The sequence below is a fragment of the Ursus maritimus genome, unplaced genomic scaffold, assembly GCF_017311325.1.
Source record: "Ursus maritimus isolate PB19 unplaced genomic scaffold, ASM1731132v1 scaffold_19, whole genome shotgun sequence".
Classification (NCBI taxonomy): domain Eukaryota; kingdom Metazoa; phylum Chordata; class Mammalia; order Carnivora; family Ursidae; genus Ursus; species Ursus maritimus.
Window position 1 is genome coordinate 3,433,710 of NW_024424341.1, and position 19,133 is coordinate 3,452,842.

At 48.6% G+C, this 19,133-nt stretch overlaps 1 protein-coding gene across 1 annotated transcript; it reads left to right on the forward strand.

The window, feature by feature from the left end:
- The first annotated feature begins 5,763 nt into the window (after positions 1 to 5,763).
- GINS2 (GINS complex subunit 2) lies at positions 5,764 to 18,777 on the forward strand. Its single transcript, XM_040633229.1, has 5 exons — positions 5,764 to 5,955; positions 6,671 to 6,785; positions 13,170 to 13,269; positions 17,524 to 17,650; positions 18,128 to 18,777. The coding sequence occupies exons 1-5, from the start codon at positions 5,866 to 5,868 to the stop codon at positions 18,251 to 18,253; spliced, it is 558 nt and encodes a 185-aa protein (XP_040489163.1). The 5' UTR covers positions 5,764 to 5,865; the 3' UTR covers positions 18,254 to 18,777.
- The last annotated feature ends 356 nt before the right edge of the window (positions 18,778 to 19,133 follow it).

The window sequence follows — 19,133 nt, forward strand, 5'->3', positions numbered from 1 at the left end:
ACACCCAGCATGGGGCCCAAACTCATGACCCCGAAGTCAAGAGTCACGTGTTCCACCAACTGAGCCAGCCAGGCGCCCCAAGATTTTTTTTAACAAGAAATATTTTTTCCCAAAACAGCTTTAGATTTGGGGCGCCTGGGGGGCTCAGTCAATTATGCATCTGACTTCGGCTCGAGTCAAGATCTCGGGGTGCTGGGGTGGAACCCCATGTCGGGCCCCTCTCAGCGCCCAGTCTGCTTGTCCCTCTCCCGCTGCCCCTCCCACACCCTGCGCACGTGCTCTCTCTCTCTCAAATAAATAAAATCTTAAAAAAAAAAATAAAAGAATAGCTTTAGATTTACAGAAAAGTTGCAAAAATAGTACAGAGGGTTCCCATAGAGTGCCCACCCAGTTTCCTCTGACCTTAACCTTCCCTTACTCTTGTCTATTCATCAAAATTAATGAACCAATTTTGAGACACTATTACTTTTTTAGGTGCAAGACTTTTATTTCCAGTCAGTGAACAGAGTGGAGTATTGGTTTCAGGTGTACGACGTCGTGATTGAACACTTCCACACATCACTCGTGCTCCTTACAAGTGCACCCCCCACCCATCCTCCACTCTCCTCCCCAGCAATGTGTTCTCGAGAGTCCAGAGTCTGTTTCTTGGTTTGTCTCTTTCTCCCTCTGCTCATTTGTTTGGTTTCTTAAATTCCCTGTATGAGTGAAATCATATGTATTTGTTTTTCTCTGATTTATTTCACTTAGCATTATACTAACTCCATCCGTGTCGTTGCAAATGGCAAGATTTCATTCTTTTTACGGCTGAGTAATATTCCATTGTATATATATATATATATATACCACATCTTTATCCGTTCATCTCTCAGTGGACACTTGGGCTGCTTCCATAACTTGGCCATTGTAAATACTGCTGCTATAAACATAGGGGTGCTTGTAGCCCTTCAAATGAGTGTTTTTGTATTCTTTGGGTAAATAGTGGTGTAATTACTCAATCATATGGTAGTCCTATTTTAAATTTTTTTTAAGTAATTTATTTAAGTAATCTCTACACCCAGTGCAAGGCTTGAGCTCACAATTCTGAGATCAAGTCATACATTCTCCCAAATGATTGAGCCAGGCACCCCTCTATTTTTAATTTTTAATTTTTTAAAAAAGATTTTATTTATTTATTTGACAGAGAGACAGCCAGCGAGAGAGGGATCACAAGCAGGGGGAGTGGGAGAGGAAGAAGCAGGCTCCCAGCAGAGCAGGGATCCTGATACAGAGCTCCATCCCAGGACCCTGGGATCATGCCCTGAGCCGAAGGCAGGTGCTTAACGACTGAGCCACCCAGGTGCCCCTAATTTTTAATTTTTTTTAAAGATTTTATTTATTAATTTGACAGAGAGACAGCCGGCGAGAGAGGGAACACAAGCAGGGGGAGTGGGAGAGGAAGAAACAGGCTCCTAGCAGAGGAGCCCGATGTGGGACTCGATCCCAGAACGCCGGGATCACGCCCTGAGCCAAAGGCAGACGCTTAACGACTGAGCCACCCAGGTGGCCCTGCGACTGTGTTTTAGACTCTGTTTTTGACAACTCTGACGGTTTTGAGACACGCTGGCCAGGGGGTTTTCAAAATGTCCACCTATTGGGATTTGTTGATGTTTTCCTCAGGATGACAGTGGGATTGTGGGTTTTGGGAGGAAGGCTCAGGAGGTAAAGAGCCCTTCTCCTCCTTTCTGTCAGGGGTGCATGCCCTCACCTTGACTTGTCACTGCTGATGTCGACCTTGACCACCTGGCCGAGGTCGTGTTGGTCAGGTTTCTCCACTGCCACGTTCCTCTGTTTTTCTCTATGTCCAACCTGTCCTCTTTGGAAGGAAGTGGCTATGGGCAGCCCACCCTTCAGGAGTAGGGAGATACAGGCCACATTCTTTTTTATTTTTATTTATTTATTTTAAAGATTTTTATTTATTCATTTGAGAGAGAGAGAGAGAGAGAGAGAGAGAGAGACAGAGCACAAGCAGAGGGAGCGGCAGAGGGAGAGGCAGAAGCAGGTTCCCCACTGCACAGGGAGCCCGACACTGGGCTCCATCCCAGGACCCTGGGATCATGATCTGAGCCAAAGGCAGACACCCAGGCACCCTTCTTTTTTGTTTTTAAATGCTCCTGAGTCACTATTGGGGTGCCTGGGTGGCTTAGTTGGTTAAGGGTCTGACTCGATTTTGGCTCAGGTCATGATCTTGGGCTCCTGGGATCAAGCCGCACATCGGGCTCGGCACTCGGGGAAGGGTGGGGAGTCTGTTTGAGATTCTGTCTCTCCCTCTCCCTCTGCCCCCTCCCCTCCACTCCCACATATTCTCTCTAAATAAATAAATAAACAAATAAAATCTTAAATAAATGATCCCGAGTCACTTTTTTAAAGATTTTATTTATTTTATCTGAGAGAGAGAGCGAGCACAGAGGGAGAGGCAGAGGGAGAGGGAGAAGCAGGCTCTCTGCGGAGCAGGGAGTCTGATGTGTGGCTTGATCCCAGGATCCGGGGTCATGACCTGAGCCGAAGGCAGACACTTACGGCAGACGACGCTTAACCTGCTGAGCCACCCAGGCACCCCCAAGTCACTATTTTTTTTAAGTAAACCCTACCCCAACATGGGGCTCAAACTCATGACCCCAAGATCAAGAGTCCCATGCCCTCTGACTGAGCCAGCCACGTGCCCTTGTGTCACCATCTTGAGGGCAGTCTGTACATGTGTCGTTTGTCGTTTGGAATTCTTCTGCACAGTAAGGTCGTACCTTCATTCCCATTTACTACATCTCCAGCTCTTAATTCACCTGGGTCATTCCCATCTTCTCGGGGAGGCGTTTCTTACAACAGGAGACAGTGGTGTGAGGGTTCTGACCACCTTGCCTGAAGCAACAGCCCAGCCCCACCACACCCCTCTGGGCTGCTCCTATGCCTTTCGTGCTCCTCTCATGTGCACGGTCTCCCCGACTTTCAGAGACAGGCATGAGGATAGGCATTTAGAAGTCTTCTCTGGAGCTCAAGTGTGGCTCACAGCTGGACTGGATTGGGGCAAATCCCTTCCATTCCCAATTTTCCCAATTATAAAAACCACCTGGGAGCCAGTTACATGTGTGGTCACTGAGTCAGAAAGTCTAAATCAGGAGCTTAGGGAAGGGCATTTAAAATAACAGCTTTACTGGGAATAATTCACAAATTCACCCTTTTAAAGTATACAATTCAGTGTTTTTTAGTATATTTACAGAGCTGTGAAAACACCACCACCGTCTAGTTTCAAAACATTTCCATCACCCCTAAAAGAAACCCCATACCCGTGAACAGCCACTCCCCTTTCCCTGTCCCCCAGCCCTGGCAACCATGAATCTAGTTTCTATGTCTAACATCTAATCTAGTTTCTAGATTGTTCATATAAATGGACTCATAATATGTGGTTTTTTGTGACTGGCTTTTCACGTAGCATCCTGCTTTCCAGGTTCATCCACACTGTAGCACGAATCAGTGCTTCGTTCCTGTTTGTGGTGGAGTCATATTCCGCAGGACGTCGGACCACATTTTGTTTACCAATCCCTCAGTTGATGGGCATTTGAGTGGTTTCCACCTTTCAGCTGTTGTGAATCATACCTCTGGGAATGGAAAGACATTTAACAAGCCTCCAGGTGCCCCCGATGTTTGCTCATGTTTGAGACTCCGAGGCGCCGTCCTGTTGCAGTGTGCAACACTGCACACCATACCAGCTGGTCTTGCTCTCTCAACAGCCCAGTGAGGTAAGCAGCGGCACTGCCCCCATTTTACAGACAGGGACGAGGACACTCAGCTAATGTGGACACCAGGCCTGCTAGTTCTCCTACTCAACCCGCCATGCGTGGCCTCTCTGAACCTGGGCTTTCCTGCCAGCTCTTTTCCTTTGCTCTTTTACAGGCTATGAAAATCAGGAAGGGAAACCTCGCCAACTGTGGAACACAAATATTTGCCAGTCAAGAAAACATTCCCCTATCAGTCAAAACCCAGACAAGCTGGCACACATTCTCTGCAGATGCCTGAGGGAGCTTCTATTTTAGGAGAGACCAGGTGGCCTGCAGCTTCTCCCCCTCCCCAAACACCCCAGGCTCCTTCTCACTCCTACCTCGTTTGCAGATGAGAAAACTGAGGTTCAAAGTAGTCACTTACCCTCCATCACACAGCATCCAGAGGGACCTTTTATTTATTTTCCTTTTTTGTTTATTTTTCAAGTAATCTCCACACTCAATGAAGGGCTTGAGCTCAGGATCCCAAGATCAAGAGTAGCTCCCTCTGGGATGCCTGGCTGGCTCCGTTGGTAGAACATCTGACTCTTAATCTTGGGGTCATGAGTTCAAGACCCATGTCGGGTGGAGAGATTATTTTAAAAAGTCACCAGCTCATGGATTGAGCCAGCCAGGCTTTGTATTTGCCTTAATAAATGGCACACGGCGAAGGTGATTTCCAATGCAGATAAATAGCAGACATAGCTTTCTAGGCCATGTGAGTGGGCAGAACTTAATTATGGCCTTATTTCATCTCTCCAACAACCTTACATGGGGCGGGTTTCAGGGGGCTTAGGGAGGAAAGCATGGGGTTATCTGGGGTGGGGCAGCTTTCTGGTGGGGATTCAGAACACTGGAATCCTCCTGTCTCCTGTGTGTTTTTGCAGGGCCTAATGATCAAGGGTTCAAATTCAGCCCACTGCCTGTCCCTAACAGCCTGCCCTGGCAGCTTCACTCCCAGGAAGTTTTCTGGCCTGGTTAAAATTCAGTTTTCTGTCCTCACCCCAGACCCCTGACTTAGAATTCTCCAGGAGTGTGCATGTTTCTTTTCTTTCTTTTTTTTTCTTTTTATTTATTTGAGAGAAAGAGGGAGCACAAGTGGCTGGAGGGGCAGAGGGAGAAGCAGACTCCCCGCTGACCAGGGAGCCTGATGCGGGGACTGGATCCCAGGACGCTGAGATCATGACCTGAGAGACGGAAGACAGACACTTAACCCACTGAACCACCCAGCCCCCCCAACCCCTCCCCCGGAGTGTACATGTTAACACTCAGAATCTTCTAGGGGATTCTGACACAGAACAGAGTGTGAGAACCACTGCTATTAGGTTTCACACAAGCCCAGTGTATAAAGGGATGGACAGAGAAGCCGTGCAAACCTGCCTTTTCTGAGTCTCACCTGGGATGCTTGCCAAAGCACACATTCTGAGTTTCTGAATCGGAAGATGTGCGTGGGGCGGGGGAATCTGCCTTTTTATAGGTTCTAACCAACATGTAAAGAGAGAAGATTGTGAAGTTAAGGGAAGCAAGGGCCCCATTCGTCTAGCCGGTCACAGCCATGACCTAATAATAAATGCATTTACTTCTGGCCGGGTGCGGGACCCGGTGTCCACGTGCCCCGAACTCCACCTCCAGTTTGACTCAGTGTAGGCGCCCGTGACAGGTGAAGGGACATGGAAGCGTGGAGACGCACCAGGAAGGCCCACAGCGCCAGGTGCACCGCGCTATGCCCCGCCCACGAGAAGAGGGCGGGGGGCGGGGCCGGGCCGCAGGAGGGGCGGGCCCGGGCCTGTCTCGAGGAGGACCGAGCGGGGACGCTGTGGGCGTAGTCTGCTTAGCCTCGTTGACGTTCGCCAATCCGTGGGCTCGAAGCGACCGCGGTCCCCGCCTCCCGCCGCCACGGGGAGAGTGCCGCGTCGCTATTGGCTGGCCAATTGGCTGGCCTATTGCTATAGGCTTCTTCCGGCCGGGGGGGGTGGGCCCCGCGTATTGGCGGGAAAGGAGCTGCCACGATCCTTTACCCTCGGCTGGTGAGGGGCGGCCGGCGGCGGCGTGTCCCGGGCGGGTTGCTGTGGCCAGCATGGACGCGGCGGAGGTGGAGTTTCTGGCCGAGAAGGAGCTGGTCACCATAATCCCAAACTTCAGCCTAGACAAGATTTACCTCATCGGGGTAAGGGCTGGGTCGGCCATTGTCCTCAGGCCCAAGCGCCGGCCAGAGGCGGTAGCGTTGGGGCTTCCGCTGACACCCCCCCGGCCTCCGACTCGCCGAGGGGTCGGGGGGCACCCGGAGCGGTTGGGGAGAATACCTGAGAGGGGGGAAGCCAAGTGGTCGGGGGGACGCGGAGGGGGGGGCGGGGTGGAGTACGAGAGGTATGCGGGGGGCGACGCCGAGTGGTCGGGGGCGTACGGCGTGCGGGGACCCCGAGTGGTGCGGGGACCCCGAGTGGGGGGACGTACGGGATGGAGGACGCCGAGTGGTCGGGGGGCGTACGGAGGAGGCTGGGGGGTAGAATATGGGGGCTACCGGGGAGGAAGACGCCGAGTGGTCGGTGGCGGGGTGGGTGGGGAAGGCTATGGGTTGGGGGGACGCAGAGGGTCGCAGGGATGGGCGAGCTTCGCAGCCTGGGCCCAGTGGCTCAGCTGTTCTGAGGGGTTGGCAGGAACCCGGGCTCAGGTGGGTTGGCCGGGTGTGCCCGTGAGGCCCGCGCTTGGGGCGTGAGCGCTCGCCCGGAGCTGCCGCACTGGGAGTGTGTTCACAGTTGGGCGTTAGACTTTTCTGGGGGTTTCAACTTCTGCAATGCCCTTTGCCTTGTTGGACAGCAGTGGGGTCCGGTAGTGCCTTTTGCCCTGTTTTGTCTGACCAGGACTTGGTTTTCCTTTGGCAGGGGGACCTGGGGCCTTTTAACCCTGGTTTACCAGTGGAAGTGCCTCTGTGGCTGGCAATTAACCTGAAACAGAGACAGAAGTGTCGGCTGATTCCTCCCGAGTGGATGGATGTGGGTAAGGACCTGGGTGGAGCAGGGCCAGGTGACACCCTCCCTCAAATGGAAGCCCCGGCCCTTTCCACCTACTCCATCATCCACTGGTCAGCTGAAATTAATGAGTGGTTGGAGTTTCACCTGTTAGTTTGCTGACCACTATTACTAATGTCATGTTAGTTTGAGGCATCTGTATCAAATTTCGCTCAGATTTTGATTTTAAGATATTTCAACTTGCTTTAAAATTAAGAATATTGGGATGCCTAGATGGCTAAATTGCTTAAAATTCTGCCTCCTCAGGTCATGATCCCAGGTCCTGGGATTGAGTCCCACAATGGGCTCCCTGCTCAGCAGGGAGCCTGCTTTTCCCTCTCCCTGCTTTTGTGCTCACGTGCATGGTCTCAAAAATCTTAAAAAAAAAAAATAAAATTAAGACTGTTGTGGGGCACCTTGGGGGGCTCAGCAGGTTAAGCATCTGCCTTTGGCTCAGGTCATGACCCCAGGGTTGTGGGTTTGAGCCCAGAATTGGGCTCCTTGCTTAGTGGAGAGCCTGCTTCTCCCTCTCCTTCCCACCCCCCGTTCGTGCTCTTTCTCTCTCGCTCGCTCTCGCTCGCTCTCGCTCTCTCTCTTTCGCTCTCTCGCTCTTTCGCTCTCTCTCGCTCTCTCGCTCTCTTTCCCTCTCTCTTTCCCTCTCTCTCTCTCCCTCTGTCAAATAACATCTTAAAAAAATAAAATTGAAATAAAATAAAAAATAGTGTATGACTTTGAAGAAGCATTTCTTTTAACTTTCAAAAAATAACCAGAGGTGCCTGGCTGGTTCAGTCAGTAGAGCACACAACTCTTTACTTTGGGATCGTGAGTGAACTCAAGGTTGTAAGTTTGAGCCCCACGTGTAGACTAGCATGTTAAGGCGTAGAGTCCTCTCACATTGAACAGAATGCATGAAAATAATGCATCATCCAAACCAGGGAGTATTATTCAGCTATGTAAAGGAATGAAGTCCTGCTCGTGCTACAACTGAATGAACCTAGAAACATTATGCTAAGTGAAAAAAAGAAAAGGTACAAAGATCACCTACAACTCTGAATATACTAAAAACTATTGAATTGTACGTTTTATTTTTTCATTTTATTTTTTTTAAGATTTATTTATTTTGGAGCAAAAGCTCGAGGGACAGAGGGAGAGGGACAGAGAATCTTCAGCAGACTCAGCAATGAGCTCTGAGCCTGATGCAGGGCTCCATCCTATGACCTTGATGAGATCATGACCTGAGCCAAAACCAAGAGTCAGACGCTTAACCGACTGTGCCACCCAGGCGCCCCTGAATTGTACATTTTAAACGGGTGGATTGTATGGTGCATTAATTATGTCTTATTAATGAAATGATGGGGGTGCCTGGGTGGCTCACTTGGTTAAGCGTCTGCATTTGACTCCGGTCATGATATTAGGGTCCTGGGATCAAGCCCTGGGGTGGGCTTACTGCTGAGTGGGGAGTCTGCTTCTCCTTCTCCCTCTGCTTCTCCCCCCACTCATTCGCACAAACTCTTTCTCAAATCTTTAAAAAAGAAACTGATGTATTGATGCAGACCGACTTTATCCTGAGCCTTGGCAATCTTCTATCTCAGAGACAAAAGTGGCTCATTATAGCAAGGAACATTGATTTTATTTGGAATGGGGACGGGGATGTAGAGTTTGAGAAGCCTCTGAGTGATTTTGATTATCCCCTCTAAATTGGGAATCAGTTGGGGATACTTCTTTCCTAGAAGCAATGACACTTTGGGACCCCTGGGTGGCTCAGTCGGTTAAGCGTCTGCCTTCGGCTCAGGTCATCATCCCAGGGTCCTGGAATCGAGTCCCGCGTTGGTCTCCTTGCTCAGCGAGGAGCCTGCTTCTCCGTCTGCCTGCTGATTCCCCTGCCTGTGTTTTCTCTTTCTTTCTCTTTCACTCTCAAATAAAATCTTTAAAAAAAACCAAAAACCAAAAAACCAAGGATGCTATGAGCCGGGCAGTCTCAAATACAGTTTCAGAAAGATTGGGCTTTTTTTCTTTCTGGTCCTAAAGGGGAGGGGGTGAGGGGGTGGCCCTGGTGGGTCTGCAACAAAGGGAAACTCCCAATCCCAGTTCCTTTTGCTAAGGGGCTCTTTGTCAGTGAACCCCTCCACGTCTGGCTGTTAGCGCTGCATCTCCCTCAGGCAGTTTCGGCCTGTCCAAACCGAAGGTGATAGGGGCAAGAGTCCGCCTCATTGCAGGCCAGTCAGAAAAGTGTGGAGAGAGTTAGCCTGAGCTTTTTCACAGGCCAGAGCCATGCTGGGGTGAGCAGTAGTGAAACCTCACTAGTTGGTCAGTAGAGCATGCCAGCTGCCCTCTAATTCTGCCACTGCAGAGTTCTGTCTGCTCTTGTCCTATGAATGGGATCACCTAGTTAGTCCGTTTTTGACTGTCTTCTCTGATGCTGTTTTGTTTTTAAAGACCTTACTTATTTGACAGAGAGTGAACAAGCTGCGGGGGTGATAGGCAAAGGGAGAGGGAGAAGCAGACTCTCCACTGAGCAGGGATCCTACTTGGGGCTCCATCCCAGGACCCTGGGATCATGAGTAGAGCTGAAGGCAGACGCTTAACCAACTGAACCCCTCAGGTGCCTTTTTTTTTTTTTTTTTTTAAAGATTTGAGAGTTCACACTTGTGAGTAGGGGAAGGGGCAGATGGAGAGAATCTCCAAGCAGACTCCCCACTAAGCAAGGACCTCTAGCCCATGACCCAGATATCATGACCTGAGCTGAAACCAAGAATTGGGCACTCAGCCAACTGAACAACCCAGGCACCACTCTGACACTGTATTTGAGATTCGTTCCCGTAGTTGCACTTAGCATTACATCGTTCTTTTATTGCTAAGTACTATTGCATTCATGGTAGAGTATTCCACGGTTGGGTCACCCATTCTGCTTTTGGTGGATGTTTGGATCGTTTCCCATTTTTGGCTATTGCTAATCAGGCTGTTACGAACATTCCTAAGTCTTTTTGTGGACACATGTTTTCAATTCTCTTGGGTAGAATACCTAGGGTCATAGGTCAGACCGTGGTTGACTTTATAGGAAACTGCCACCCAGCCCTTCAGAGTGATTGAGCTATTCTGATCCCACCAGAAACATGTGAGAGTTCCCAGTGTTCCACATCCTGGCCAACACTGGGTGACATCAGTCTGTTTGATTCATCGCAGTTTGAACAGCAGTATTTCATACTCTGATTTAGATGCTAGAAAAGAATCTGTCAACTGTATAGAGAAGATGTGTGTGGGAAGAGGGCAGGAGGAAGTTACCCAGGCTGTGAGTAGTTTGACCAGTTGCTGGAGGTGGGCAGACATGGTTGGAGTCTAGGTGTCTTTCGAAGGAAGAATCTGCAGGATTTGCTGAAGGACAGGCTGTGGGATCTGAGAGAGGAGAGTGAAGAATAACTGCCGGTGTTGCTGGCCCAAACTACCAAAGGACATGGAGTTGCTGTGTCCTGAGTTGGGGAAGGCTGCGGGAGCATGAGTGCTGGGGTAGGGACCAGGGTTTGACCGTGTCACACCGGAGGTGCCTATTAGATAACTAGGTAGAAGTACTGTGGGCAGGAGTACTTAGGAATTCGGTGAAGGGGCTTATTTGGGGATACACATGTGGAAGTCCTCATGAATGCTCAAATGCGGCAGGATGACATCACATGGGATGTGAGTTTAGGTGGTGAAGGGGTCAGGGATCTGAGCACTGAGCTACCCCCAGTGTTGAGAGGTCAGGACGGCTTGGAGGAATCTGAGATAAGAGAACTCAGTGTGGTCTTCCAGAAATCAGATGATAAATATCCTCCAAGAAGGATTAATCTTTGTCAGATGTGAAGACAGATGGAACTATTGGGCTCAGCTGAGCAGAGGTCGTGGGCCTTGGTGTTGAGTATTGTTGGTAGAGGGGTAGAATAGACACCCACCTGAGTGGTCGAAGAAAGGAAGTTAACTCTTGAAAAAAAAAAAAGGTTTGGTAGCTGGCGTTGGGAGGGTTTTTTTTTTTTTTTTAAGAGTTAATTTTTTAAATTTAAAATAATTTTACAATTCAGTTAATTAACATATAGTGTATTATTACTTTCAGAGGTAGAGTTCAGTGATTCATCAGTTGCATGTAACACCCAGTGCTCGTTACATCACGTGCCCTCCTTAATGCCCATAACCCTGTTACCCCGTCCCCCCACCTACCTCCCCTCTAGCGACCCTCAGTTTATTTCCTATAGTTAAGAGTCTCTTATGGTTTGTCTCCCTCTCTGATTTCGTCTTATTTTACTCTCCCTTCCCCTATGATCCTGTTTTGTTTCTTAAATTCCACATGACTGAAGTCATATGATCATTGTCTTTCTCTGATTGACTTATTTCACTTACTAAGGTTTTTTTTATTTACTTTATTTAAACAGTCTTTTTTTAATTTATTTTTATTTTTAAAGGTATTTTATTTATTTATTTATTTGACAGAAGACAGCCAGTGAGAGAGGAAACACAAGCAGGGGGAGTGGGAGAGAAAGAAGCAGGCTCCCAGTGGAAAAGCCTGATGTGGGGCTCGATCCCAGGACTCTAGGATCATGCCCTGAGCCAAAGGCTGATGCTCAGCTGAATGACTGAGCCACCCAGGCACCCCTTATTTTATTTTATTTTATTTTATTTTTTTTAAAGATTTTATTCACTCATTTGTCAGAGAGGGAGAGAGAGCACGCACAAGTAGGAGGAGCAGCAGGCAGAGGGAGAAGCAGGCTCCCCGCTGAGCTGAGCAAGGAGCAGAATGCGGACTTGGTCCCAGGACCTGGGATGATGACCTGAGCTGAAGGCAGATGCTTAACCAACTGAGCCACCCAGGTGTCCCTTATTTTTTTTAAAGATTTTATTAGAGAAAGCAGAGAGCATGAGCTGGCGGAGAGAGGCAGAGAGAGAGGGAGAAGCATGCTCCCCACTGAGCAGGGAGCCTGACATGGGGCTGGATTCCAGGACTCTGGGATCATGACCTGAGCGAGAAGTAGATGCTTAGCTGACTGAGTCACCCAGGCGCCCATACTTAGTTTTATTTTTTATTTTTTAAAAGATTTTATGTGAGAGAGCGAGTGAGCAAGAGAGAGCACATGAGCCAGGGGCAGAGGGAGAGAAGCAGACTCCCTGCTTAGTAGGGAGCCTGACTCGCAACTGGATTCTAGACCCCTGAGATTATGACCTGAGCTGAAATCAAGAGTCGGGTGCTCGACTGACTGAGCCAGCCAGGCACCCCTAGGATTTTCTTTTTAAGATGGAAGATGTTGCAGTGAGTTTGATGGAATGGTTAAGTAGTGAGGGCAACAGCAAACACTCGAGTGAGACAGTTGCTGGGGTGTGTTGGGTGCAGCTCAGAGAGGAGGGAGGTCCAGGACACACCTGGAAGTCTGTTCCTCGTGCACAGAGACAGGTGTAGAGGGGGTTGGGAGCAGTGTGCTGGCAGGAGCATGCAGGCTCTCAGAAGGGCATTGGGTTAGAGTGAGAGGGTGAATGGAGCAGGGGAATAGATTGGGTTGCAGCATGGCACCAAGGGCCCCTGAAAAGGGGGCCCATCACTGAAAGACCCCGTTCCCCTGCCCCCCCACCCCAGCACAGTTGTGTGTGTGTCCCTCAGCATCAGTGGCCAGTCCAGATTCAGGACTTTCTCAGATCCATAAGATAGGGAGAGAGGGGTGCTGCTGCTGGGTAGAATTGGGACTCCACTATTGGATTCTAGATGCTGGGCTTCAGGCCCTTCATGATCATCGTCCCACCCCCAGGCTGGAGTGGCTGTGGTTTTATGTCCTCTTGCTCCCCTCTGAACAAGGCTTCGTATATATAAGTAAATTTCTCCAGTCACTGGTTACTCTCATCACCTTTTGCATCAAAGGTAGAATGCTTGTTTCTTTCCCTAAGAAAAGAGCTTCTGACTCAGACATAATTTCTTCAGTAATATATCCTGTAGGCCAGAGCAGCAACACGAACACGAATTTACCACCTTCTATAAGAGAAACATTTTTTTTTTTTTAAAGATTTTATTGCTTTATTTGACAGAGCACAAACAGGCGGAGCGGCAGGGAGAGGGAGAAGCAGGCCGCCCAGCTGAGCAAGGAGCCCGATGTGGGGCTTTATCCCAGGACCTCAGGATCGTGACCTGAGCCTAAAGCAGACGCTCAACTGACTGAGCCACCCAGGCGCCCCTCTAAGAGAAACTTTTGAGGAAATAGGCCCTGAATCATCTAGTTAGTGATATGTTATTCCAAAAAATGTTTTTTCTTCATGTTTTTGTTAGTTGATCCAATAGGTAATGTAAACACTTAGTAAATTTGGAAAGCTTAAACAAATATTTTGGGTATGGTGATGGTAAAATGTATACATTTCTGAATTTCAGAAAAGTTGGAGAAGATTAGGGATCATGAACGAAAGGAAGAAACTTTTACCCCTATGCCTAGCCCTTACTACATGGAACTTACCAAACTCCTGTTAAATCAGTAAGTATTCTCCTTAGAGCCACCTGTAAGGCGGAACTCCTGATTCTCGTCCTTCACTCTGTCCTTCCTTTCTTGTTCCACATTCGGCTCTGAGGTGAGGCGAGTACCCCTGGCCACCCACTTCCCTGGGTCAGTGCCTGGGAGGCATTTGTGGCACACACTCTTTTGCCTGGGCTTTCCCATTTGTCCTTTACTTTTCCCACCCCTCCCTCTTCTAGGGAGACCCTTGCTGCTTTATCACTTGACATGGAACCCCGTGAGTCTCCATTATCCTCTCTAGCCTTTTTCTTTATTTTTTTTTTTTAAGATTTTTATTTACCTATTAGAGAAAGAAAGCCAACAAGAGGACGGGCAGAGGGAGAAGCAGGCTCCCCACTGAGCAGGGAGCCCTATGTGGGACTCAATTCCAGAACTCTGCGATCATGACCTGAGCTGAAGGCAGACACTCAACCGACTGAGCCACCCAGGGCTCCCTCTCTAGCCTTTTTCTTAATTGTGGCTGTGTTTTACTGGTAAAGCTTTACCCCTTTGTCTTCCACTATGTGCATTTAAGTTCCTGCATGTCTTTCATAGGAAAGGCCAGAGGGCTAGCACTTGCTCTGAACCCTAGCTGTAATGAAAACCCACTGGTGGCAAAAAGTGTGGTGGTGTAGCTTCTGGTTCCCGTATGTTCAGTTCTGGCTTCCCACTGGCTTTTAATTCATTCTCTACGTTGTAGCCAGAGTGGACTTTTAAAGATGGAGCTGCCATGTGACACCCCTGTTCCTTGGAGCCTGTCCAGGGTTTAGGCTAAAGTCCTCATGATGGCATGCAAAGCACTGCCTAGCTGGGCTCCTTTGTGGCTCCTATAGTTTTTCTCTCTGATTCCCTGGGTTCCAGGCTCACATTGGCCTCTTTACTTCCTTCCACATACCAAGGTCCTCAGGGCTTTCATATACTGTTTCTTCTGTTCAGTAGGTCCATCTATTATCTGTTCTCTCCTTTGGCTTAGCCTAATTGGTGCTGTCTCACAGGTTAAGGATGCCTGTCCTCTTGGCAGCTCTGTAGTCCCCATGTTATTTGTCAGCTATAATCTTCTAATCACTAGTCAGGCTGTGCCCTCCCAGCCCCACTCCAGTTCTAAAGGGTAGGGACTGGGGCCCCTGGGTGGCCAGTTGGTTAAGTGTCTGACTCTTGATTTTGATGCAGGTCATGATCTCAGGGTTGTGAGATTGAGCCCTGTGTCAGGCTCCACGCTGGGCATGAAGCCTGCTTGAGAGTCTCTATCCGCCTCCATCTGTGCATGCATGTGCTCTCTTCCTCTAAAAAAATAAAAGTAAAAAAGGTCAGGGACTGCATCTTGTTTGCACTAGTATGATGCCTGGTGCAAACGTGTTTGTTGAATGAATGAATGAAATCAGCAGAGGGGGCCAAGCAAGTGTGGATGATTTTGCTTATTAGACAGTAATTTGCAAAATGTCAAGCTTTTTAAGCCCTGAGCATGTTCTCTTTTTTTCTTTTTTCTTTTTTTTTAAGTAGGCTCCATGCCCAGCATGGAGCCCAATGAGGGGTTTGAACTCGTGACCTCAATCAAGACCTGAGCGGAGGGGTGCCTGGGTGGCTCAGTCGTTAAGCGTCTGCCTTCGGCTCAGGGCGTGATCCTGGCGTTCTGGGATCGAGCCCCACATCAGGCTCCTTTGCTGAGAGCCTGCTTCTTCCTCTCCCACTCCCCCTGCCTGTGTTCCCTCTCTCGCCGGCTGTCTCTCTCGCTGTCAAATAAATAAATAAAATCTTAAAAAAAAAAAAAAAAAAAAAGAACCAGACCTGAGCGGAGACCCAAGTTGGTCACTTAGCTGACTCAGCCACCCAGGTGCCCCCTGGGCTCCTTTTCATTGATGGAAACAAGAGCAGAGCTAGAACAAAAATTGGGATGGTCCCTATTGTCTGCTCTAGAGCAAGAGCCCCCACTGAATGACACTATTGAATTCAAGTGAAAATTTGGGGTATGTAACATGGATTTGCCCTTAAATTGATATGAGACTGTAGTTTACGCCAGACTAAGCATTCCACTAGATAATGGAAGTAGTCACATGGGCGTGAGCGCCACTCTGTCTGGGAGCAGTGTGGGCCTGTAAACCAGTAGTCCCACACTGCAGCATGATTAGTCCCGTTCAGACCGTAATGGGATGCAGCCCTAATGCCTGGTGGTGTCAGAGAAGGGGTCCCTGGCTTGAAGAAGGAGGGAAAATGTACTAGGGAAGAGGACACTGTAGGTAGAAGGCAGGGACATGTGAACGGGCACGGAATGTTTGGGGAAGCAGAGTTGTTGGGGTTGGTGTAGACTAGGTGGAGAGTCGGGGAGCTGAGGCTGTTATTCTGTGGCTGCAGTGTCCTAGGGAGGGTGTTGGGCAGGGGTGTGTCATCTGATGAATCGGAGAGCCTTCTGAGGCAGTGGGCAGGGGGGACTTGGAAGGGAGAATATGGAAGCAGAGGTGAGCCCCCGGTTCACCTTTAGTTGTTGAAGTTCAGGATCTTATGTATGCAGTTTCTGTTGAAACTTCGGCTTTTTGATTCTTTGTAATTAATTTGGCCAAGGAACCTAATTTTACCTCTGTTCCGCACTTCAGTTAACAAATTGATGGGGTCCTTTGTTCTTTAACCTGTCTGTCAGTGCATAAGATCCTAATGTTTGGGTCTTACATACAATCCGCTATGTAAGTTTTATTTTATTTTTTTTTTAAAGATTTTATTTATTTATTCGACAGAGATAGAGACAGCCAGCGAGAGAGGGAACACAAGCAGGGGAAGTGGGAGAGGAAGCAGGCTCCTAGCGGAGGAGCCCGATGTGGGGCTCGATCCCATAACGCCACGATCACGCCCTGAGCCGAAGGCAGACGCTTAACCGCTATGCCACCCAGGCACCCCCGCTATGTAAATTTTATACCACTGATTCCCTGCTACTAATCACAAGCTACTTTCAGCATATGGAGAGGCCACTTCAGCTTTCCTAGCATGCCTGGTGATGGACAGTGTTAGCTTCTGCTTTCATCTTCTTCTTTGTCTTTTCCTTCAAAGATTAGTTTAAAATGTAGCTCACAACAAGCAGCACCTGAATGGCTCAGTCGGTTAAGCGTCCGACTCTTGATTTCAGCTCAGGTCTTGACCTCAGGGTTGTGAGTTCAAGCCCTGCATTGGGCTCCACACTGGGTGTGGAGCCTACTTAAAAAAAAAAAAAAAAAAAAAAAGAGTAGGATGGTCTAAAAGGATCCAAGATCCAAAATGTAGCTCACGACAGGAAGGCTGTCACTGACCCTTGCTGACTCCTGTTCAAACTTTTACCCAGAATTTGCCGTGTATTGGTATGGCTCGGTTTATGCTAATCTGCAATTTAGTCTGTGGTTTCTGTAACTGTACTTGTGTTTTCTCTGATTTTCTCTCTGGAGTGGGATAGCACCTAGTCTTCAGAGCTTTGGGAGGATAGAAATGCTTTGTAGTGCCTGGCATAGAGCCGTTGTCTTCTTTCCCTGGTGGGTTGTAAGCCCTTGGATAAATGCTGTGGTATGAGCAATAGCAGTCATGACCTCTGACCCAGCCCTTGAAACAAATTCATTCAAGATGGAAATTCTACAGCACAGAACACTCAGTTACCCTGCAATGGAGGATGTCCAACTTAGAGCTTATTCTCTGAAGTCCTTGTACTGCAGCCTGCCATGGAACAGCTACGTGAGCACGAATAGAACTGTGTGGATCATGGCTGAATTTTTTTTTTTTTTTAAAGATTTTATTTATTAGCGAGAGCCACAGATATAGCGAGAGAGCACAAGTGGGGAGGAGAGGGAGAAGCACACTGCCAGCTGAGCAGGGAGCCTGATGAGGGGCTCTGTCCCAGGGCCCTGGGATCATGACCTGAGCCAAAGGCAGATATCCAACTGATGGAGCCACCCAGGCATCCCCATGGCTGAATTTTCTTGGCACCAAGCTTAACTGCTAGAAATTTGTACATCTTAAAATTGAAAACAAAGGAAAACACATTTTGCTTGTGTTTTCCTGAAGCCAAGCAGCAATTTTTTAAAAGCCACTTCCACCTGGGGGGGGGGGGCGACTGCCGGGCTCAGTCCGAGGAACATGCAACTCTTGATCTCAGAGTCTTGAGTCTGAGCTCCACGTTCCGTGTGGAACCTACTTAAAAAGTAATATAGGCCACTTCCACCTGGATGTTGCTTTATTTTACCGAGTGCTTCCTTATGTGATTCCCCCTCGCCTTGCTGCTTTTAGTGCTTCAGACAATATCCCGAAAGCAGATGAGATCCGGACCCTGATCAAGGATGTGTGGGACACTCGCATAGCCAAACTGCGGGTGTCTGCTGACAGCTTTGTGAGACAGCAGGAGGCACATGCCAAGGTAGGTGCATGCAGGGCAGGGGCACAGGGGCCCTTCCCATGGCACCTGCCTCTCCTCGTATGCCCACGAAGGCCTGTGGCTGTCTGCTGGTGCCAACGAATTGCCCCCAGTATCCTGTCTGCTTGGATTATTCCAAGCAGGGTTTACTAGCTGTGCCCTTTTTTTTTTTTTTTTAAAGATTTTATTTATTTATTCGACAGAGATAGAAACAGCCAGCGAGAGAGGGAACACAAGCAGGGGGAGTGGGAGAGGAAAAAGCAGGCTCCCAGCAGAGGTGCCTGATAGGGGCTCGATCCCATAACGCTGGGATCATGCCCTGAGCCGAAGGCAGACGCTTAACCACTGGGCCACTCAGGCGCCCCACCTTTTTTTTTTTTTAATATTATTCATTGGTTACTTATTTTTTATTCAGTAGATTTTACATTTTCTCAAATCGAACATACCTCACCAACCCAGTTGGTTTTCTCTTGTTTTTAGCTGGATAACCTGACCTTGATGGAAATCAACACCAGCGGGGCTTTCCTCACACAAGCACTCAACCACATGTACAAACTCCGTACAAACCTGCAACCTTCTGAAAGCATCCAGTCTCAAGACTTCTAGAGAAAGATCTGAACTTATAAAGGCCTTGCATCTACTGGCCAGAGGCTTGCCAGGTGGTGTGTGAGTGCTCGAGACATGACTGAGGTACTATTATCTCTGGAGTTCTAGAACCCCTTTTGAATGTATGAAAAACTGTAATGAAACAAGGAATGGGTTCATAACATTGTTGGAAAGCAACAGGTTTGTGCTTAGTCCTCGAGACATTCTTTAATTCCACATCTGTCTTTAGGAGCCGGCTGTTCTCTTTATGGGGAAAGGAAGCAGCCTTGGCACAACAAGTGATTTTCCCCAGCACAGCCCGTGGTCTCCTGCTCTGCATTGTCACGGGCATGAACACATGTGACATTAAATGTTGTGTTAAGATCAATACAGCAGTGGCGGTGTGGCCTGGGGCTTTTTTCCTTTCTTGAGCCTGATCTCTTGGGCTAAATTTAGACTCTTGTTCACATACAGAAGGATGGCAGATGAGTGACAATGTTGATCACAGTTCGCCATCTAAACCCAATAAAGACGGACTCCACCCAGATCTTGCGTTGGGTTTTTTCCCTGCGTTACTACCAAGTGAAGGGAGCAAATCGTGTGGCCAAAATGGTCTGACCATATGGAGATGTGTGGCAGGAAAGGGTGATCTTTAGACTGACCTTCTGGGTGTCTCTCGTTCTCTTGGCTACTTCTGGTTAAGTGTAGCAGGTTTTTATCAAGAGGAAAGGCGGGGAACTCCCTTGGCTGCTTCACGCTCAGCCACCATCATGAATGACAGAATAACTGTCAGATGAGGAAGTTCATGACCAACTGGACTCCTTCAGTGGAAACAGATGGTCATTGATGTTCTTCACCCCAGGAAGGCAATAGTAGCTAAGAATTCAGGAGAAACTAAGCA

Coding starts and splice junctions, on each gene's coding strand:
- GINS2 (XM_040633229.1), top strand. CDS start 5,866: ATGGACGCGGCGGAGGTGGAGTTTCTGGCCGAGAAGGAGCTGGTCACC. Junction 5,956..6,670: donor ACAAGATTTACCTCATCGGG/GTAAGGGCTGGG, acceptor TTCCTTTGGCAG/GGGGACCTGGGGCCTTTTAA. Junction 17,651..18,127: donor AGCAGGAGGCACATGCCAAG/GTAGGTGCATGC, acceptor TCTTGTTTTTAG/CTGGATAACCTGACCTTGAT.